This window comes from Macaca thibetana, chromosome 3, assembly GCF_024542745.1.
Source record: "Macaca thibetana thibetana isolate TM-01 chromosome 3, ASM2454274v1, whole genome shotgun sequence".
NCBI classification, from domain to species: Eukaryota; Metazoa; Chordata; class Mammalia; order Primates; family Cercopithecidae; genus Macaca; species Macaca thibetana.
Window position 1 is genome coordinate 57,881,003 of NC_065580.1, and position 24,310 is coordinate 57,905,312.

Sequence of the window (24,310 nt, forward strand, 5' to 3'; positions counted from 1 at the left end):
GCCACTAATTGCTAGCTTTCTCAATATAAAAGTTCTCAGGTCTTTGTCTAGTTGAGCAGCACAGAATTCTGTATATCCTGAAAGTACCAACAGTGCAAAAAGACATTCTTTAGTTTTCCCTGACAAAATGAAAACAAAAAACCAAAACCCCCCAAAAACACATTAAGTGGTAGCCCTAGGTCTAGAGCTTATGACGAGTAGTGAAGAAATGCAGCAATTTTTATTAGGTGAATTTTGCTAATTCCTCAGCTATAGTTACAGGAAAATCTGAAGATCCTGAGGTTTGAGAATGTTCCCTAGGTGTTTACGCAGGTCATTATGTGACCTGAGAAAAGAAATTCTTATTAATCCATGTATACAATGTGTATTTTTAAGCAATGATATTAATACAATTGTCAAAGTCTTATACGTAAGTCAGCCTTACTCTCCATAACCAGCTCTATGCACACTAGGCCAATTAAGTTGGCACCAAACCCAGCAAACTAAACTGCCATACTAAAAAGGTGTCTGAAGAAGATTCAGAGTAACCTATTCTGGCTCACAAAACTTGGTTATGTTCATACAGTTTCAGGACATTACTTTCAAAAGTGAATTGGAACCTAAAATTTAAGCTGTATTTTAAAATATTGATATTAAATGTCACGACATCTAGTGTATCATGAGAACAATGGAGATTTACCATTAACATTTGATGTAATTTTTCAGCTTATATAAAATCAGTTTACAAAGTCTTCATTTTTATAAACGAAAAGTCATATTGTTAATCATGCTACTCTTTTAATGATCTCATATGGTAAGCCATTGGTTCATTCTTACATAAATGATATTTAAATAAGGTTATAAAGTATAATACATTATTATTAAAAGGATGAAAACTAATGAATGATACTAAATAATGTCACAAAGCCCATGGGAAATTATTCTGTAAAATGTATTATTTAACATCTTTGATAAAATTATTTTCCATGATTTACAGTTATTTTTCACATACGGTTTAAGGCAGCTTTATATTATTAACACAACTTCTTTATTTAAAATGTTTTCAATCCATCTCTACTATCTTTTATTTTTGACAATATGAAGAAGGTACAGCACTAATGCGTAAAACTGTTTCCTTTTCCTGGGTATTTTTGCCTATTTCCTGTGAATGTGGCAAGAAGCAATTCAATGTCTCAGCCGCAATTTAGATAAATGTCTCCACCTAGATTGTCTTATAAATGCTAATGGAAGACATTTTTAATATTTTTAATAACTTCAAAATACTGAGTTCTTGAATAACTACAGGTCACTAAACTAAGAACAGTCACGCATTGTGTAATGACATTTTGGTCACTGACAGACCACATATATCGTGGTGGTCCCATAAAATGGTAATGGAGCAGAAAAATTCTTATTTCCCAGTGACACTGCAGCCCTTGTAACATCATAGTGCAATGCATTACTCATGTGTGTTTGTGGATGTTAGCATAACCAAACCTACCGTTCTACCAGTTGTGTAAAAGTACAGCAACATCACCAGCATCTGTTGTTTTCTGACTTTTCAATAATAGCCATTCTGACATGTGAGATGGTCTCTCATTGTGGTTTTGATTTGCATTTCTTTAATGATCAGTGGTGTTGGGCTTTTTTTCATATGTTTGTTGGCCACATGTATGTCTTTTGAAGTGTTTGTTCATGTCATTTGCCCACTTTTTAATGTGTTTTTCTTGTAAATTTTTTTAAGTTCCTTGTAGACTCTGGATATTGGATCTTTGTCTGACAGATTGCAAAATTTTCTTCCATTCTGTAGGTTGTCTGTCCACTCTGATGATAGCTTGTTTGGCTGTGCAGAAGCTATTTAGTTTAATTAGATCCCATTTGTCAATTTTCACTTTTGTTGCAATTGCTTTTGGTGTTTTCATCATAAAACTTTTACTCATGCCTATATCCTGAATGGTTAATTTATGAAAGACTGGGTAAATAAAATGTGGTACATATATACCATGGAATACTATGCAGCCATAAAAAGAAATGAGATCATGTCCTTTGCAGGGACATGGATGGAGTTGGAAGCCATGGTCCTCAGAAAACTAACGCAGGAACAGAAAACCCAACACTGCATGTTCTCACTTAGAAGTGGGAGTTGGTTGATGAGAACACATGGACACATGAGGAGAACAACACACACTGGGGGCCTTTTGGGTGTGTGCTGAGAAGAAGGAGAGCATCAGAAAGAATAGCTAATGGATGCTGGACTTAATACGTAGGTGATGGGATGATCTGTGCAGCAAACCACTGTGGCACGTATTTACCTATGTAACTTAAAATTTGAAGAAAAAAAGGTATAGCACATGCCGTTTTGTATAGCATATAATACTTGATAATGATAATAAATGACTATATTGCTGGCTTAGATAATTACCATGTTTTACTTTTTACTGTTATTTTAGGAGTGTATGCCTTCTACTTATTAAAAAACGTTAACTGTTAAGCAGCCTTGAGCAGGTCCTTAGGAGGTATTCCAGAAGAAGGCTTTGTTATCATAGGAGATGACAGCTCCATGCCTGTTATTGCCCCTGAAGACCTTCCAGTGGGACAAGATGTGAAGGTGGAAGACAGTGATATTGATGATCCTGGCCCTGTGTAGGCCTAGGCTAATGTGTGTGGTTGTGTCTTAGTTTTTAACAAAAAAGTTTAAAAAGGTAAAACAATTTTAAATAGAAAAAAAAGCTTATAGAATAAGGATACAAGTAAAGAAAAAATATTTTTGTACAGCTGTACAATGTGTTTGTGTTTTAAACCCAGTGTTATTACAAAAGAGTCAAAAGGTAAAAAAAAAATGGAAAAGTTTATAAAGTAAAAAGTTACAGTAAGCTAAGATTAATTTATTATTGAAGAAAAAACAGTTTTAAGTACATGTAATGCAGCCTAAGTGTACAATGCTTATATAGTCCACGGTAGTGTATAGTAATTTCCTAGGCCTTCACATTCACTCATCACTCACTCACTCATGTACTCACCCAGAGCAACTTACAGTCCTGCAAGCTCGATTCATGGTAGGTACCTTATATAGCTATCCTGTCTTAATCTTTTATACCATATTTTCAACCTAACCTTTGCTATGATTAGGTATGTTTAGATAAACAAATCCTTACCATTGGGTTACAGTTACCTATGTATTCAGTATGGTAACATGCTGTATGGGTTTGTAGCCTGGAAATAACAGATTACAGTACATAGCCTAGAATGTGCCAGGCTGTAGCATCTAGGTTTGTGTAGGTACTCTCTATGATATTCCCTCAATGATGAAATAACCTAACCAGGCATTTCTCAGAACTATCCCTTTTATTAAGAGACACATGACTATAAACTGAGGAGAAAGCAGAGGGCCAAACTGTTAACATGGCAAACCCAAGTTATTTGATGATGTTTGCTGAACTTTGCATGTATGACAGGCTAAGCAGCAAAGTATATATCATGAATTCTGTTTTTAATATCACTATCAATTGCAGTTCAATAAAACTAATATTTGAACTTAATAATCTATACATATACTTTATAACTGTGAAGTAGGAATGAAAAATTATTTTCTACCTTTTTAGTTATGTTATAATTTCATTATATATATATACATATACATACTTTCATTAGATATAAACTAGATGCATATAAATGTTACCCAAATTGATAAATGCAATCATTTCAACATATTTTTACTTATTTGCATTTTTAATGCCATAATTCCACTTTTACAGATGAGACTACTAAGGTTTAGTGACATTAACTGTTACTTAATTTTTGTAGCAGATAAATAACGAAGCCTCTTTTGAAACAGAGATTTTGGCTTATGTTTCAGTGCCTCTTCCACTGAGGCATAGTTCCTGCATTCAAGGTTTTGGTTTCATTTGTTGTTCACATTTGATTTGGGTACACAAGGAGACTTCTATTGTGGTAGAGATTTGGAGTTCATTCACAGATCATATTTTTTCTACCCCATCATTTTGCATAGGAGGAAAGTGAAGGCCAGTGAGGTAGAGTAATTTGAGAAAGCCACACAGAGATAATGACAGAACTAGAATTCTAGCCCTGCCTTCTTTTAGATGACATCTTGAGATAAAGACATTTTATCTGAAAGATCACAGCTTAATCTCAGGAGACAATCACAAGAATACTTCAGTGTGTGTGTGTGTGTGTGTGTGTGTGTGTGTGTATAAAATGGGTGTATATATATATATAATATATTTTAAAATATATATTATTTTCTCTAGGCATATTAAAAGTACACTTGAGATGTATTTTAACATTTTTAGGATACATTTCTAAACTCATCTTATTAAAGCTCTCAAACCCAAACAGCCCATGGGTAACCTGGTGTCCCAATGCATTTCCATCAAATGAGAAAAATGTGAGGCCAACAAAAAAGAGATTTCTCAGGAACGTTGTGCTTACCTTCATAAGTCCCACTTTCTAGGAGAGCACCACTTTTCTCCAATTCCATAAAATCTTCAACAGTGATGAAAATATAATCCACTCCAGGGACCTCACCCTCCTTATGTGGCCTTGTGGTGCCTGAATAAAGAAAAGTAAAAACAGAAGAAAGATGCTAAGGGATTTGTTGTTGAACTTTAGAAATACCACCATACTTCTGAATATTCAGTGCCACTTGTTTGTACATCCTGCAAGTTGGCAGTTCGCATTTGTCCTCCTGTTTGTTTGGCAACAGAAAACAGCAGGGGGTAAAGATGAAAGTAAATGTACAAAGCACTTTTCTTCATCAAGCTTATAAAGAGTTCATTGCCATGTGATACAGCTGCATATATTTTTCAGTGAAAAATTCAGAACATTGTGCCCTTTTTGAAGAGGTGGTTTGAATATTGAGCCAGCAGTCTGCTACTTCAGGAATTTATATATTTCACTCCATGAATGAACCTCTATTGTCCTGCAGACTGCTGCGCTATGACATAAAATACAATGGCAAGTAGCGATCTTAGGAAAATGTCAATTTATCTTTTTATTTTCATAATCTGCTTTCTCTTGGGAGGACTGTTTGTTGGTTTTCATTTGTTAAATTTACATCCAAAACCATTTTTATGTGATTTAAAGGATCACAAACCTTTACTACTACTTAAAATTAAATAATAATTCGAATTGTGTTATAATTAAATTGTACTAGTAATTGTGATGCTGGGAATATAGTATCTAATTTGACAGGAGGAAACTTTCTCTGACTCCATCACATAGGCTCTCCCTTATGTGGCCTTCCTTCTTTCATTACTGCCACTAATTCTGACTGAAGTGACTCCCTACCAAGGGTTACTGCATGGGACCACTGTTCCTGACTCCTCCATCACCCATAGAGGGAATGGAGCTATGAGGGCCAAAGTGGCAGGAGTATCAGCTGCTCAGACTGTAGCTCAGTCCAGCTCTCCTGAAGAACACAGCCTTCCAGGCATGCTGTCCAGTTTGTGAGGCAAGAGCAGAAACAGAAACATATTCAAGGCTGCAGGTTTGTTTCCAGGTAATACTTCCTTCCCTGAATATGTCCTAAGCTTCTTCCTTTTTCTACGCCACCTACAGAAGACATTTTCATGGTCAGATTGGAATTTACATAATTCATACATGCAAAGAAGTATGCAGAAATATAGAGGCCAAATATATAAGGTAGTACATTGGCAGGCTTCATATATATAGACTCCCCCATATTGTCTATATGCTAAAAAAGTATTTTAAATCCTTAAATTTTATTTTTGTTCTCTGCATTTGAAATCTTTATCAACTAGGTCATGAAAATAGCCAGTCAGTTCTCCTTTTGGTCTATTAGAATCAAATCTGGACTGCAACTGAGAGGCAGAAGCTAATGTCAGAATGTACAATATGCCAGGAAAATTTGATTTTGGATAAAAATGAATAATTCCTATTGAAAACATTTTTTAAGATTTGAAGTTATTATTTTCTAAAATCAAGTTTTATAACTTGTCTTTGGGGGTTGCAAAACAATTTTTTTCCATAATCATATTTAATGACTTTCCCTGAATTGGTTATTTTGTTTAACTGAATCACATTTTGCAGTTATTTCCTACTGCTTTTATGCTATAAATACAAACCACCTTCATCTAGTATGCATAATATTGTCAAATTAATGTTTCTATGAGAACCTTAACTTTTGATATTCTAACTTTTATGTGCTTAACCTTTGTGAATTAAAAGTGCATTAATATGGTTTTTGGCAATCAATTTGTTTTTCTGTTTATTTAGAACACACTCCAATCATTAAGAAAAAAAATCACATAACAAAGACTCAATTTTCCTTACTAATTTATCTGCATATTTCAGAAGCTACACACTTTAATTAACTGCTTGCAGTATGGTAATGCATTTCTAGCACCATGTGAGCACCAGGATCACATGATTGAGGGCAATTTCCAGGGTTGCTGACTTGTTTGGAGTAACACGGCTGTACCGAATTTTAGTAAACATTTGTAGTTGTGCTCTTCTTGGGAGGCCCATCAGTACTTTCAGTTCACTAAATGGCTTTCCATCTCCATCTTGCACTTCAGACTTCTATGATCGAGTTCTTCCTTCTGTGATAGGCAACATCAGTGAGTATAAACTATTGCTATTGATCCAACTGATGCTGGTTACCTACTTGGACTGAAAGTTCACCTACCTCATTGTGGCTTGAAGTTCTGCTCTAAAATCTCAAATGCTGCCACCTCCATCTTTGACATCAGTCTCTGATCCTTTTTTCCTATTCTAATCTTCTTTCTAATTATGATCTCCAGTCCCTGATCTCTCGTAATTTCCCTCATGTTCCCCAAATCTGCTTTACTTGCCTCCCTAACTACTAAAGGGCTAGGAAAAAACCAGAATCTCTTCTTTCCTTTAGTTCACCTTCACGATTTCACCACTCCTAATTAACCCCCATGTTCACTGTTGGTTATTTCATTATTGACAGCAGTTGCTATAAAAAAACATAAACTTTCTTTGACAAAGTACTCCACAAATTCAGATTACTTAATGTCAGTTTGATCCTCCTGAAGCTTGATAATTCTTTTGTGTGTGTCTTCTTGTCTCTCTCTCTCTCTTATATTCCCAACATTTTCTAATATTCAGCTGCTTTGACTTTTTGCAGAAGACATGAGCTCATTCTTTCTTGGTAAAGTAAGAGACAATCTGAAACCAAATTTCCTAAAGTTCCCTAATTTTCATTTTTCTTATCTGTATTACTTTAATATTTTTCCTTCAAAATTAAGCCTTTACTGGAATTATCATCCATCTTCCTAAGACAAATTTCTTTTCCTTTGCTTTCTTTTAGAATTAACATATTTTAAATTAAATAAATAAAATATTTTATTTGACAAAGTTACATATACAGATATTTTAAGTTTTCAAACAATTCTGTAAGACTTGTTATTTTTAAAAAGCAGACCCTCAGTCCCCAGTACCCCTTTCTTTTTATCCAGAGTCAAACACACTGATTTTAGCTGATTAATTTAACCTCCAAATCTCTAAATACTTTAATATGCCTCTTGATTTTTTACTTTAGTAATTATTTCTTGATTTTAAAGAAAATGAGAATCTAACTCTTTTTTTGTCTACAATTCTAACCCCACTGCACATACCACTTCCTGCTTTCCTTCCATTCTTCTAATGGAACAATCTTGTGTTTACTAGTGTTAAGTGTTTACATTAGTAATTCTATTCCCAGCTGAAACTTGTGGTGTACTGACTTTTTGTGTGCAACTTAAAAAAAAATTTTTTTTCAGATGGAGTCTTGCTCTGTTGCCTAGGCTGAGAATGCAGTGGCAAGATCATGGCTCACTGAAACCTCTGCCTCCAGGGTTCAAGTGATTCTCCCGCCTCAGCCGCTGTAGTAGCTGTGACTATAGGTGTGTGCCAGCACACCTGGCTAATTTTTGTAGTTTTAGTAGAGATTGGGTTTCACCATGTTGGCCAGGCTGGTCTCAATCTCCTGACCTTTTGATTTCCCTGCCTTCGCCTCCCAAAGTTCTGTGATTACAGGCACGAGTCACTGCGCCTGGCCGTGTGTAACTTATTGATTACTCTAGATGTAATATGTTTTCATTTCCATTTTCCATTCATTATTCATTAAATAAACTCTCTCCTTGAGAGATAAATCTCCTCTCAAAGTTCACAAATACTTTTTATACTTTTTCAAGTTTATCCTATTGAAGAAATATTTCCAGGAGGCTTCTGACTAGCTCCAATCTGGACTGTCAGCTGCCATCCAGGGATCATCCTTTACCATCATCCTGGGGAGTCACTTTGCCTCTGTCTTGTGCAGTTTCTCCTCTTCCCTAGACCCCATGTCTATCTTTATGGTCTACACCCTCATGGTGGCAGAGCACATCTGTCGGAAGCTTCCTATCAAAGGTTGCATGGAAGCTACATTGTCTGAGATTTTGCAAGTCTGAAAATGTCTTTATTCCACCCTCACTAGTGGCAAATCTGACAGCATTTCAGGAAAATGTAATCATGAAAATGTATTTCTTCATCTCGTTCCCCTGTTTATGCCACCACCATTCTTCTAGTCATGCTAGTTTGAAACTTTCACCTCAGAGTCACCTACCTTTGAGTCCTCCCTCACTCCTTTATCCCATCTCCAAATATTTGGCAAGCTCTATGTCCCATAGCTCCACAACATCATCCTTCCCGTTTGTACTGTCTCTGACCCCAGCACCGCCCTCCTGGACCAGGTGGTAACTGTGTCACTGGTGTGCCTGTCTCCCTCTTTTAGTTCATCACTGAACTTCCTGATGAGCCCTGGTGAAGCACAAGGCTGATCACATTTCCTCTCTAAAGGCTTGTCTATCCAATCTAAAGTCAAAAGAGTGGGTTGCAAAGGGAGAGAGAGAGAAAAATACTGAGAGTCAAGAAGAATCAAAGAACGCCATGATTCTATTATTTACAATAAAACACAATTCTCATGGTATGCCAGCTTGTGGAGTTTCTTTATATGGGCTTGCCTTGATGGAACGTGTGAGAGGACATAATGTAAGAATTTTCTGCTTATGTAATACCCTCCTTTCTGGCTTGTCATGTGTCATTCTTCTTTCTCTTTAAACTAAAATTTCCACCATTAGAATTACTCTTTGGTTCAGATGAAAAAGAAACTACCTTTAAGATGATGATATTTTGAAAGTAAGCTGCCTGTGCTTTTTGGGACTCAGCCGCTTGTTATCAGTATTACCTTGAGCAAGGTTCTCCACCTCTGTAAACTCTAGTTTTCTTATCTGTAAAATGGGAACAATAGTAGTAGCATCTTCATAGGGCTATTGTGAGGAACAAATGGGATAATTCATATAACATACTTAAGACAATGTCTAGCACATTTTAAATACCCGACAAAGATTATATGTTAAGTACTATTGCCTGAAAGAACAGAAATGACATCATAGATTTTTTTTACTTGCCATAAATATTAACTGAGTACTTACTATGTGCCAAGCACTATTCTAGATGCTTGAGCTATATCTCTGAATAATACAGACTAAGATTCCTGCTTTCATGGAACTAATATTTTAATAGGGAGAGGCAGATAATAAATACAAAATAAAAAGTTATATAGTATGCTATAAAGGGTTAAATCTTATTAATTGACCATAAATCATATTGTTAGAACCTACGCACAGTTTAGTGGGTCAAATACTGAGATTTCTGTCAGCTTAGACAGTATGGAGAAAAGGGTGGAGGAGAAGAGACTGTAAGAAAAGGACCTGAAGGGGAGCAGAGACCCACAATATTGGTAGGCTGTACACTACCCAGGTGAGTGATAGCTAGGCGGGAGACTGCTGGAAGTCAGCAGGGGATCCAGAAAGAGCCTGATTATATTTTAGAAAGAATTACTACATCCTTAAAGAGAAATTTCACTTATTTCACTTATTGCTTGGATTAGCTTAGGTCATTTGGCTTAACACCTTGGTGCCCGACACAGGTATTTTTGAGCTATCAAAATCATTTTCAAAGGATTGATAAACATGACAGTGCATGGTGGGTTCTAATGACTGGTGTATGTGCACACACAGACACTTACATGTCAACCCTCATCTTTAAAAGAAGAAAATGACGAGGTTGTGGGAAAAGGGAACACTTATACACTGTTATTAGAGTGTAAATTAGTTCAGCCATTGTGGAAAACAGTATGGCAATTCCTCAAAGAACTAAAAACAGAACTACCATTCAACCCAGCAATCCCATTACTGGGTATATACCCAGAGGAACATAAATCATTATACTGTAAAGACTCGTGCACAAGAATGTTCACTGCAGCACCATTCACAATAACAAAGACATGGAATCAGCCTATGTGTTCTTCAGTGACAGATTGGATAAAGAAACATGGTAGATATACACCATGGAATACGATGCAATCGTAAAATGAACAAGAGCATGTATTTTATGGGAACATGGATGGAGCCGGAGACTATTATCCTTAGCAAACTAACATATGAACAGAAAACCAAATACTCAAATACTGCATGTTCTCACTTATAAGTGGGAGCTAAGTGGTGAGAACGTAGGAACACAAAGTAGGAAACAACAGATACTGAGGTCTACTTGAGGGCAGAAGGTGGGAGGAGGGAGAGGAGCAAAAAAGACAACTATTGGGTACTGGGCTTAATACCTGGGTGAGGAAATAATTTGCACAGCAAACCCTCATGACATGAGTTTACCTATGTCACAAACCTTCACATATATCCCCAGAACCTAAAAGTTTTTTTTTTTTTTTTTTAAAGTGAAAGAATGATGTGGTGTGATAAAATGGTGTGATAAAAAGATTCTTAGATTAAAAATTGAGGACATCTACATTCCATTTTTGTTTTAATGTTTTACATATGTGATCCTCGATAAAAACATTATTTACTTCTTCATCAATTTTCTTATGCACTGAGGTAAATAATAGATATAAAAAGGCGTGATAAAAAGTAAAAGCATAAACACCATGCCAACAATATCTGCATTCCTTTTAAGTAATATTAATAGTGCTACTAGGAATACTACAGTTTCACAAATATCATTGGTGGTATCTTACTTTCGGAATATATTACAATCAAAGCTTTAAATCACTTACCTTCATTCAGGCTAACACTTATAATAAAGAAAAAAATATTATGCCTAAAGATACAAATTGACTTTTTTACTGTTTGGGTATGAAAAAAACATAAGTCAAGATATAAATCCATTTTGTCTGATTACACACTAAGATGTAGTATACAATGGCTTGGCCACTAGTTACAAAGGTCCTTTTATCTTTTGTAGACAGACATGTAAAACAGGTAATGCCTATGGCCTAGGCTGCTAGAAGGTTTTTGCCATTTGCTGAGTCATTTGAAAAGTGTGAAAGTGCTCATAAAACCTGATTAGTAGGTCATTTAATTTTACCTGCAGGCATAGCACATACAACAAAAGCCAGAAAGCATGATTTTAGATCTGTGTCTGGGAAGAAAGGATATTAGTTGGTGTTATGTCAATGGGCAAGACAGTGGCTGAAGAAGGAGAAAGCAATTGGAAATCTATGAACACCTCTTTGGAAAGTAATATGATTCTAAAAATAAGGAAAATATATGTGACATGAAATGAAGTGTTGTACAATGGTAATTTGCAGCTAAAGGTAATTAATATCTAGACTGAGGAAACAATTAAGTTAAATTTCTTGGTTACCTTATTTTTATGCTGAAATAATTACAGTTGCTTTTGCAACTCAAAAGATGAACAGTTGACAGCAAAGCAAGACTCAACAGTAATAACAAGTAATTATCTAGCACTAGAAATAGGGTAGAAGATGTGAAGAATAAAAGAGGGAATATAGATGATTCATCATATAGCTGAAGCTCACCTTCTTTTATTGCTCTTCTGTTTTGGTTGGGGCTTTCCTAAGTGGTGTATAGGAAAGTCCAAAATAAGTTTTATTATCCAAGTTGGGATTTATATATTTTATTCTTATTATTTATACCAGACCACTCCTCCAAAGGAAAAAGAACTGAGAGAGAAAATGCTACTAAGTTGAGGCTTTGTTTCATATTTTATTAATTTCTTAAACAAAACAGCTTATTTATTAATTGCTAAATTAAGTACTGTATGAACAACACCTCCTTCATGAGTTAATGGAAGCATACAGTACTTCTGCTCAAAAGACATGTCTAAACAAAATACATTATCTCCCAAATGGTTAGCTTATTGATACACAGTGAAATCACATGGAGGTGACTTGTCATTTTGTTACCATGGCAACTGGGAGTGCCAATGAAATTTTTTTATTAATCTACTGTTTAAATGAAGGAACATTGCTCTTTTTGTCTTAGGAAGAAAAGGGCATGGCATTTGTGGTAAATATAATTCTAAAGCACATTTCCCCTTAGTTTTCTGCTATTTCCTAGTTTTAGTAAAATACTTTTCTTCAAAAGAGTCACCAGCTTGACAGACAGTATTATTACTTAGATGATGGCTCAGTGCAGTCATCTATCGTGATCTATTCTGATATATTAAAAATTCCATAGTGCTTGCTGCATGGCAGGTACCCAATACATAGTTGCTAAAGAAACAGACTTGGAATTAATTATTAAGTCAATGTATTGTAAGCAGATGGGTCATTGTGTGAAAATGTGAGAAACTGAATTCTGTTCTTATTCATATATTCTCCCTTTCTTCCTGGTGTTTCTCAACTGCAAGCTGGAAAAAATAGATCTTGACAGCTGAGGTGACTTCCTCTGTATTCAGCCTTTGATTAACTCTTAGATTCTTGAAGATACTTAAGTTGGTCAGTTACTCATCAGCAAGTAAGAACACAATCACCATATTTGTGTGTGCTGCCAATAAAAACACACATCCGATAGATTCCTTTGGCCAATGCCTGTAATCAATTTTTACACAACCAGTCTAGGCTTTGGATTTTATTACGTTCATTTTCAATCATATAAAATCCCAAAGTATGGTTTTATGCAAACATAGAGCTAAAGTAAGCGAAGCAAATAATAGTTTGGGTCATTGAATTGTATGTGATAGACAGGTTATAAAGTAATGTGTGCCTTATAGATTTCCTGTTAACTGATGGGGTGGATTGGATTAAGATAAAAAAATTAAAACCTACCATTGGATGAAATAAATCACTTAAGTATAAAAATTATAAATAGCCTCAATAAAACATTATGTACATTTTATAAAATATTGAAGATCTGACAAATCCATTTGTAAAATATCAGTAGTTACTTTGACTTATTTTCTTAACAGTGTGTTGCTCTAAACCTCAGTAATTGTTTCAAAACTCTCTCTTCTCCTAAGATAGCATGTTGTCAATTTTTGTTTAAAGCAGCACCGGCATACACTAACAATGTTTAGGTACTGTCCAAAAACAAGCTTTTAAGAAACCTCTCCTTGAATATCTTGGATATAAAGGTTCAAAATAGTGCCCCATATGGCATCAATTACTGTTTTAAATTTTAACAGTTTGGATTGAGGCAGCATCAGACCCAAACTTGGTGTTTCTTAAAACACAGGCTGCATCACAACCACGTGGAGGACTTGTTAAAGCACAGATTGCTAGTTCTCACTCCCCAGAGTCTCTGAGTCACCCTGCTTGGGTGGGGCCTGATTATTTGCATTTCTAACAAGTTTTCAGGTGATGCCTCTGACACTGCAGGTCCAGAAACCATAATTGGAGAACCACTGCTCTAATTTCACTCATATCTCAGGGAACCCAAAATAAAAACACTGTTAAATTTCCTCATCAAATATAACTACAACAACCCATAAAGCATGCGGGTCATGACTTTGGCATTGGCCCTGGAGCCATGTACTAGATTCAGAGAAAACAAGCCATTCTTCATTTTCTAGTGCATAGATGCACAGAGTCATGAGGAATATTTTTCATAGTGAAGTGTTCTTTTTTTTTATTATTATTATACTTTAAGTTCTAGGGTACATGTGCATAATGTGCAGGTTTGTTACATATGTATACTTGTGCCATGTTGCTGTGCTGCACCCTTCAACTCGTCAGCACCCAACAACTCGTCATTTACATCAGGTATAACTCCCAATGCAATCCCTCCCCCCTTCCCCCTCCCCATGATAGGCCCCGGTGTGTGATGTCCCCCTTCCTGAGTCCAAGAGAAGTTAAATGAATTTGAGAAATAATCGTTACTTATGTGTGCTTATAAATACCTTTATTATTTGAAGTAATATAAATTATTTTGGTTCTATCTGTGCAACAGTATGGCCGATATTGGGAAAAACATAGAAGCTTGAATCTAGCTCACCAGCAGTGATATATGATAATATGTTAAGAAAAAACAAGCATCTAATGCCGAAGATTTCTCACATGAAGAAAAACCATAGTGGATGTCAAAAATAGAAGACAAATGAAAAATCTGTAGATCTACAAAAAGTAAGAAATAATAGCATTGCATTATTTTCATATACCAAGCTATCTGATTTGCTAAATGTTAAAATTAGAGCTTGTTTACAACTATACTTATCAAATGAAATCAGGTGATAGGTAACATGTACTTTGGAATTAGTACTCATAAAGCTCTCTGTTAGAACAAATTATTTAGGCCACCATATCGTTTTATTAATTCCATGGTTTTCTTTGCACAATTAAGTTCCTGGTGTAAACACTAGAGTAAATGTGGGGTAGATGTGAGAAATATCATTTAAAACTTGAACTCAGTCAGGTATGGTGCCTCACATCTGTAATCCCAGCACTTTGGGAGGCTAAGGAGTTTGAGACCAGCCTGGGCTACATATGGAGATCTCATCTCTACAAAAAATTTAAAAATAAGTTCAGTGTAGTGGCACACATCTTTAGTCCCAGCTACTTGGGAGGTTGAGGTAGGAGGATTGATTACTTGAGCTCAGGAGGTCAAGGCTGCAGTGACTCCAGATCATGCCACTGCACTCAGCCTGGGTGACAGAGCAAGATCCTGTTTCAAGAAAAAAATAAAAAGAAAAGAAAAGAAAAATAAAGCTGAGCTCATCACCTGAACTAAAAAACTTGTCATACTGAGCAAGAAAGAAAGGCAATGTTTGGGGTGATCACTTTTGAAGTTGATGTATATGCAATGTATTTTCAATTTTCAGGCTTCTACACTAAATGACCAGATATAATAACCAACAGTACCAAGATTCCTTGACCACTGACATACCAGCACTCTACACTGAAGACAAACTAGGCCAAAGTGAACAATTTCATTTATTCATTCATTTGAATCGTCACTACATTGGTGACAAAAGATTTGCACCCTAAATCTTATCCATTCCTTCACACCAAAATCCATCTCCTCTACCCCGCAGATTGCCAAAGAAACTTTGGTTGCATAAATTGCTTTCTTCATATTTCCATCTTTACCTCACTTGCATTCACAGTGCAGAATAATTCACTACTTGGATTCAGAGACATAAATAGATAAAATGACTCACCCCAATAAAATCAGATTCCTTGATAGCTATAGTCTAGCCTTTTGATCCATTCTTACAATAGATAGATATAACATACCTAACTAACTCCAGGAGAGATGAACACTGCATTCTCACCAATAAAGTAGGGCAGCCAACCATAATTCCAAGATTCTTGACTTGACTATTAATTTCCTGAATTTTTTAAGAGACTGGAAGAAGACAAATGACCCTTTTGTTACCTATTAATTTATTTTTGAACTTTTGATTTTAATTCTTCAATATTTAATTTAGACATGTTCTATATTTGGCATTCTATAGAATTAATAAAAGGAGGTTTTTGATTCCCTAATTTATTATTTAGCAGATGTTTCAAGATTACATATTGAACTAAAGGAAAAGAAAGATCAGTGGCTTTTTATAGAAACAATATGTATTTAGTTTGAAGCTTTTATACTCTCCTCATGTAAAATTAATCTGGGCCAGAACTAGACGGCGTAGATACCACCAGTCCTCTGAGCAGTGCAGAGACACTACTCAGTGACCTTCATTGCATGGAAGGTTTAGTGGATCATAACTTTATCATTTTATCACTATTAGAATCTTGCAATGACATTAACTTTTAGTATCACCATATGTCCCCATGGCATCTATATTCTGAAATGCTCAAGGTATATAGTAGAACACAGAGTCTACAGAGTATCAGAAAATCCAGACGAAAGAAAGAGGGCAGTTAACTATCCAGGGATTTCAAAATATTGAAATGCTTTTCAGATTATATGGCATAAATCACATGTCTGATCAACTTTCTTTTTTTTTAATTGAGGCTCTCAAGTACACACACATCAAATTATCATGGAGGGAAGAAACAACGAAGAGGAGGAGGGAAATATTAATGAGCACCCACTAGGAGCTCGTGATGAGGTGCTTTTATTCTTGCTTAAAATCTTGAGTTAAAGAATGCCCTGTGCATCTGATTTATCTTATGTTCATGATACTAGCTATTATATTAGTTGATATTTTATCACACTAAATCTTATTATATAGTTGATGAAAAACAGAACAAAAATTCACAACTCAGCTTCTCTACTTTAAAAAAATTATAGAATTGGGAATATTATAGCAGAAATATACTCAGCTATAGCCGAAAGTCCCTTGATTCCAAAACCCACATCTGTGAGCATTCATGTGTAGAAAACATCTGCTCATATTGTACAGAACAGGCAATTCTCCCCATTCGGGCCAGTGTGATTGTGGGCCAGCCACTAAATGTTGAGTGGCATGGCCTGGCTCCCCCTCAGGAAACTTAGGGAAAAAGAGAAAAGTGACTTGTTCAAATCAAACAATGAGCATTCTGATAAAAAAGAAAACATAAGTATCCAGATTTTCAGCCTGTAGATAACTGCATGCCTCTGAAGGGATAAAAAAGCAAGGGGGCGGGGGTTGGGGGGAGGTGCGGACAGAATACGATTTCCGCCTTTTTTGAAACTTTAGTCTTTGACACACAACCAGCAGCCCCATGGCCTAGATCCACACGGTCTTTTAGGCATGAAATGCAGCAGGACTCAGTTTCTATCCAATTGTCATAATCCCCAGAACACTGTGGTTTTAATCTTAAACCACTGTATTTCCCTGATTGGGGAGCAAATTAAAAGTGATACAAGATAAAGGAATGTGTATTGTGAACTGTCAAATAATCATTTGAGACCCCTGCTGGAAATTTTTACATAAACCTATCAGAAGAAAACTATCCTGTAACAACAAAAAAAAAGCAAAACACTTGGCTCTATAGACTCTCAAATCACTATTCCTGAGAAATGCAATTATTATCAGAGATTAAGGAAAGTTTTAGGAATTAAAAATATAAAAGAAAATTGTAAGGAAATTTAAAAAGAGCTAACTAAGGTACTTCCGGCATAATAGATATTGAGTTAATAGTGAGTTATCAAAATAAATACTGAATTCTTCAGAGAAAATGTTTATAATTTTAGATAAATCTTTACCTCCTTTAGAGAGAGTATGAAAACACACTTACTTCCCAGGATTAATTGAGACATAATACAAAACAAAGAGGTGAATACCAGTAGCATCAGCCCAGCAGCTGACTCAGCATCCTGCCCCTCAAGGGGAAGAAGTGGTTGGAGAGTTTATACCTGGTAGGGTGATGGTGCTCTGACTTTCAGACCCAAAGTATTAAGTATTGCTGCCTAAAAGAAGGGGTAGAGCATCTGGTATGTGAGAAAACTAGAAAGGCTGAGGCTGGCCAAACTAGGCTATGGGGCATTAGTGAATCCATGTTAGAATGAAAAATGTGCATGATATAGTTTGGCTGTGTCCCCACCCAAATCTCATCTTGAATTGTCATTGCCATAATCCCTACATGTCATGGGGATGAGATAACTCAATCACAAGGGCAGTTTTCCCTATCCTGTTCTTGTGATGATGAGTTCTCATGAGATCCGATGGTTTTATAAGATTCTTCCCCCTTTGCTGGGCGCTCATTATTCTCCTTGCTGCCACCATGTGAAGAAGGACATGTTCGCTTCCCCTTCTGCTATGATTGTAAGTTTCCTGAGGCCTCCCTAGCCCTGCAGAACTGTGAGTCGATTCAACCTCTTTTCTTAATAAATTATACAGTCTCAGGTATGTCCTTATAGTAGTGTGAGAATGGACTAATACAGTGCATGTATTTAACCTCCTGGAAAAAGGTTAAATAGCTATTTATCTCCCCATTTAGATCCAAGCTATTCCTTTGGGTTAGAGTTCAGAAAATTTCTAAAAGGGCTAGACATTAAGTATTCTAGGCTTTGCTGGCCATACTCTCTCTGTATTAACTACTGTTATTAGAGATACAAGTGGACACATAATACATACACAAATGAACATAGCTGTGTTCCAATGAAACTGCATTTACGAGGTGGTGGACTGATTTGACCCGTAAGAAGTCGTTTGCTCACCCCATATTAGGTTTTCGATCCTTTGTGTCTTCATGATCTTATCTCCTAGATTTGTACTTGTAAATCAACAAGATGCAACTTCAGTGCCAGCATTTGAGTGCACTACCTCAAGAGAGAAAAATACGACCATTTCTGTGGGTGTGGCCAGTATTAAGTGTAACATTTCATGTGTCTATTGTTTTTGAAAACTTCTTCAAAACAACCAGGTAGCTTCCTAATACACAGAAAAAAATTGGAGAAAATATCTGTAGAAGGATCATAGATATTTGTTCTCTCAAAAAGCCAGAGAGGATTGTTCTTATGCAATCTTTGAAATAATATGAACAAGAAATTGCCAGGGGAAATATGTGTTTTGTGATGCTAGATCAAGAGTGGAAACACATCTGTTCCTATGAGTGAAGGAGCTTCTCCTTCAGTATTTACTGAAGGCATTGCATCTTTTAGTGGTAAATAACAGTATCTTGTTGACCATGCTTCCATTTTAGAGTATAATTATATTAGCAGACCTTCTGTGGGCTAAGGAATTTATCAGACATTTCATACAGGGAAGAAACATGGAGCCTCTAAGTGCCCCTGAATATTACATACAAATTTTATGCTGTTGTATCTGTAATATCCCATGTGTATGCTACATGTTCACCATGGAAATCAAGTTACTTATCACTTATTGGATAAAGTGGTATTCACAGTAATATTTTATATTTGATAGAAAGTTTGTCATTACCTGACATAAAGATGAACAGTTACATGATAAAGTTGTATATGAACAATATACATATACACATAAGCTTTAAGTTTAGGACCATGGTTCAGTAAAATTACCATAGCATATGGAAATAAGGCAAAGAACAAGAATTATCTTAGGTTAAGTGTTCCAAGATATTTGATTCTGTGTTGCATTACAGCAAAATATTGAAAATTGGTTCAGCAGGAGAGAGCCCTCTAGCAAAGCTATCTGCTAATTTTTAATATATTAGGTCATCACTTAGGAGCCTTCAGTTTTTTCTTTCACACATTTATCATTTGTCCAAACATATATGAAATGTTTCAGAATGAATATCAATCTAGTAGGAAAGGGAGAAAGACATGACTGATTAATATGGCAAAGTAAGGAATTACATGAGCATTTTTTTATGTATACAATATTCACAAGCACTAATACTTATTGAGCTCTGACCTTACATGAAGCATTGTACTCTGCTTTTTGCATGCATTATCTCTTTCATTTTTCCTAGCAACTTGATATGGTAGGTGGCATTTTACTCTTTTTATACCTTAAGTAACTTGCCCAAGTGGCAGCACTAGGATTGAAACCTGGGCAGTCTGGCAGTACAGGCCAGGCTTCTAGGCAATGGCACACTTCACCATCATCTACAAAATGTTCTAAAAAAATTTTGTTGTGGGAGATAGATGAGAGCAGCAGGTGGGAGTGTGGGTGTGCCTTGTGAATGGGATATGGGCAACCAGCACTCAGTATTCAGATAGAGTGTTCTGCCAGGAAAGAATAATAAAACTGGGAATCAAATATCCTATGGCTATCCCAATTACTCTGATTTGATCATTACACATTGTATACACGTACCCAAATAACATAAGTACCTCTTAAATACATGCAACTATTACGAATCAATTTGAAAAATATATGGAGAAGCAGAGGGAAGTAAGATACTCTCTAAACTGTTGCCAAGTTAGAGTAAGGATATTCAGAAAGATAACTAAGAAATGCCAAGAAAGTAGCTGGGGTGCACCAAGGATTGATATCTTTGGAAAGAAATGTCCAAACTTGTTGAATTAGGAAGCTACAAACATTTAAAAAGAAATACAAGTGCTCTGAGCAGATGAAAAAGTAGTAATTTTCTAAAAATAAAGAAATGATAAAATACTAAGAATTAGGTAAAGCTCTAGTTTGCCAAGTCATGTGTCCCTTTTACAAGTCACATGATAGAAATGACTTGCAGCAATTTCAACAAATATATATTTGATGCCTATCATGGCTGATAGACAAAAGTGAAATAAAATGTATTTCATCATCCTGGAGGACTCAAGTTATTAAGATACAGACAAATGCAGCCACCTGCATAACAATTATTTTGAGACAGTTCTGAACATGGTAAATATAAAATATATAACTTAATCCCTTTGAAAGGTAAGAGATGGTTTAAAGCAAAAGTAATAACAATATAGTGAATTAAAATATATGATCACAATGGCACAAGGGGTGGGGGATGGGAATGGTGGCATACTATTGTAAGATTCTTACACTATATATGAAGTGATGTATCATTTGATGGCTGACTGGGATAAGTTAAAGATGTATAATATAAAGCCTACAGCAACATCTACACACACCCATACACACACACTATTGAAAAACAGATCATCTGTTTAAAAGAGCAAAATGCAACTATATGCTGCCTACAAAAAACATCATTTAAATACAATAACGCAAAAAAGTTAGAAGTAAAAGAATTGAAAAGCTATGCTATGCAATGGTCAAATGAAATTTAGAATAACATCAGAAAAAGTAGATTTTAGAGCAAAGAACACTAACAGTGATAAAGAAATTCATTTCAAAATAATAAAGGAGTCAATTCCTTAACTGGACAAAAAATCCTAAATTTTATGTATTTAATTAGAGATTCAAATTACATGAAGCAAATACATGGAGCTATAAAGAAAAAAACTGATAATTCCACAATGATACTGAGATATTTCAACACTCCTCTTTTAATAATTGATAAAACAAGTACACAGAAAACCAGTAAAATTATAGACCTGAACCACACTGTCTACCAAATTAACCTAATTGACATTTATAGAACACTTAACAATATACATTATTTTTAATTGCACATGAAAAATGTATAAAGATAGACCATATTCTCGGCAATAAAACAAGTTTCAATGCCTTTATACAAGACACATCATAAAATGATGTTTTCTGACCACAAGAAAACTAAATGAGAAACCAATAACAGAAATAGATCTGGAAAAGCCTTAGCTATTTGGAAACTAACACACTTTCAAATAGCTCATGTGTCAAGGAAGAAATAAAAAGGTAATTAGAAATCATTGTGAACTAACTAAAAACACAATATATCAAAATTAGTGGGATGTTACTAAAGCAGGAATTCAAGAGAAATGTTTAACTCCAAATACTTATGTTAGAAACACAGAAAGGTCTCAAATCAATGACCTCGGCAACTGGCAAAAGGAGAGCATATTAAACTCGAATTAAGAAGAAAGAGAACAATAAAAATCATAGCAGAAATTTTTTAAACAAACAGAAAAACTAAAATCAATAGCTGGCTAAGAGAAAAATCAATAAAATTGATAAACCTCCAAGCTAGACTGATCTCAGAAAGAAGAGGGAATATACTAATTATCAGTTTTTGCAATGAAAGATGTAAGTTCATTATAGGTTTGATGGATATTAAAAGGATATTAATGGTATATTATAAATAAATTTATGCCAATATATTTGTCAACTTAGATGAAATGAACAAAATTTTTGAAAGATACAACTAAGCATGTTTAATATGTATAATGTCCAGGCTCTCTGTGGACAGTAGAGAGCCTGTATACATACGTGTGTGTGTGTGTGTCAGTGTGTGTCTACTTGATATTTTAGTTAAAAACTATCACTTACAGGAAACTCCAGAGCCAGATAGCTTCGCTGGTGAATTCCACCACATATTTAAGAAAGAAATAATGCTAATTCTGTACAAATTTTTTCAGAAAACTGAAAAAGAAGCAAAAACATCTAATTCCTTCTACAAGGCCACTATTACCATGATATCACAAAACCAAACATTAAAAGAAAAGAAAAGAAAATTACAGGATAATATTCCTCATGAACATAATATAAAAAACTAATAAAATTTTAGCAAATTGAATGTAACAATATGTAAAAAGGAGAATACACCATGAACACATAGAGCTTTTACAAGGTATGCAAAGTTGATTTAATATTCAAAAATCAATCAATATAATTCACCATATCAACAAACTAGAGAAGAAAACCCAGTTATTTTATGGATGTAGACAGAAAATTTGACAAAATCCAACATCTACTCTTAATAAAAACTCTTAGTTAACTATGTTGCAGATGTGTGTGTGTGTGTGTGTGTGTATATATATATATACCATTTATGTGACTTTTTAAGTGTGTCCAAGTTGTTTATAGACACAAGCACAAATCAGCTAAAACTTTTTTTTTTCCCCCCCGAGACACAGTCTTGTTCTGTTGCCCAGACTGGAGTGCAGTGGCATGATCTTGGCTCACTACAACCTCCGTCTACCAGGCTCAAGCAATTCTCTTGCCTCGGCCACCCAAGTAGCTGAGACTACAGGTGTGCACCACCATGCCTGGCTAATTTTTCTATTTTTAGTAGAGATGGTGTTTGGCCATGTTGGCCAGGCTGGTCTGGAACTCCTGCCTTGGCCTCCCAAAGTGCTGGGATTACAGGTATGAGCCACTGCACCTGGTCCAGCTAAACTATTTTTAAAATGCATGCAAAGATGAACACCAAACCAAGTAAAGTGGTTATTGCTGGAGGATGAAAGAGGAAACTAGGGTCAAGGAGGGAATTTGAAGAAGGGTATAATGGAGGAGATTCAATTGTATCTGCAGTATTTTATTAAAAGTGAAAAGATCTGGGCAAAGATAGAAAAATATTAAAATTTATTAAATCTTAGTGGAATACACTCAGTTGTTGTATTATTCTCTGATTCTGGAGTCTTTAATATGGTTGAATATTAGGCAATCATTAAAATAACATTTATAATCATATAAGTGTGGAAATGTTTATGATGAGTCATGCTGCTTTAAAGCAAGAAAAAATTGTATTTAGGAATATAGGAATTTTTTAAATGCATATATGTATGTGTATAATATCCTACTATGTAAATTTAGCATGTTTTCTCTCCTACCAATGAAACATTAGTAACTTTTATATTGTTTTCAAATTTTCACTATTAAATACAATGCTGCAATGAATGTTCTTACATATAATTCCTTTGAACATATTTTTCTACAAAATATACTTAGGAATATAATCACTATGCTGTCAATATTTGGCCTTCATAAAGCTATAGGACAATATAATGGAAGATCCCATGTCATGTCCAAAGAAAGATTGTTGAACTTAGCTTTTTCTCTTTGCCTGCATCAAGCAGCCAACTGCTACTTGAATGAAAATTTGACAGTTTATGATGACAAATCTCAAACCATCCTTTAGCACTGACCAACAATCACACAGCATCACCTCACTTCATCTCTCTCTACATTCTTTTCAGAAGTATTGCTGTTCCTTCAAATCTCCCTTTTCTTAGAATCTTACACTGTTGGTTATTCACTGTCTCCTTTGTATGTTCAACCCATTCTTATGATTAGACACAGTTGAGATACAGGCTATGTAAATATAAATTACTATAACCTCCTTGGTGGGTGGGTGACAGTAATTAAATATCAACACATAAAATGCATAAACATACATAAACATATTGACCAAACAATTCTATTTCTAGGAATTTATCATAAAAATATTCTGTCATGCTAAAACACCAAAAGCAATGGCAACAAAAGCCAAAATAGGCGAATGGGATCTAATTAACTAAACAGCTTCGGCACAGCAAAAGAAACTATCAGAGTGAATAGGCGACCTACAGAATGGGACAAAATTTTTGCAATCTAACCATCTAATAAAGGGCTAATATCCAGAATCTACAAATAACTTCAACAAATTTACAAGAAAAAAACAAACAACCCCATCAAAAAGTGGGCAAAGGATATGAACAGACACTTCTCAAAAGAAGACTTTTATGCAGCTAACAGACATGAAAAAATGCTCATCACAAGTTATCAGAGAAATGGAAATCAAAACCACAATGAGATACCATCTCACACTAGTTAGAATGGCTATCATTAAAAAGTCAGGAAACAACAGATGCTGGAGAGGATG

The 24,310-nt window shown here is 35.1% G+C and overlaps 1 protein-coding gene across 4 annotated transcripts in view; it reads right to left on the reverse strand.

Annotated features, from left to right (window-relative positions):
* The window catches only part of MAGI2 (membrane associated guanylate kinase, WW and PDZ domain containing 2), a 1,483,072-nt gene that overhangs the window by 623,510 nt on the left and 835,252 nt on the right, over window positions 1-24,310 (reverse strand). For all 4 annotated transcript variants that reach the window (XM_050782786.1, XM_050782785.1, XM_050782788.1 and 1 more), the window contains exon 3: window positions 4,429-4,548. In XM_050782786.1, the coding sequence (XP_050638743.1) occupies window positions 4,429-4,548 (120 nt within the window). The remainder of the gene's footprint in view (window positions 1-4,428; window positions 4,549-24,310) is intronic.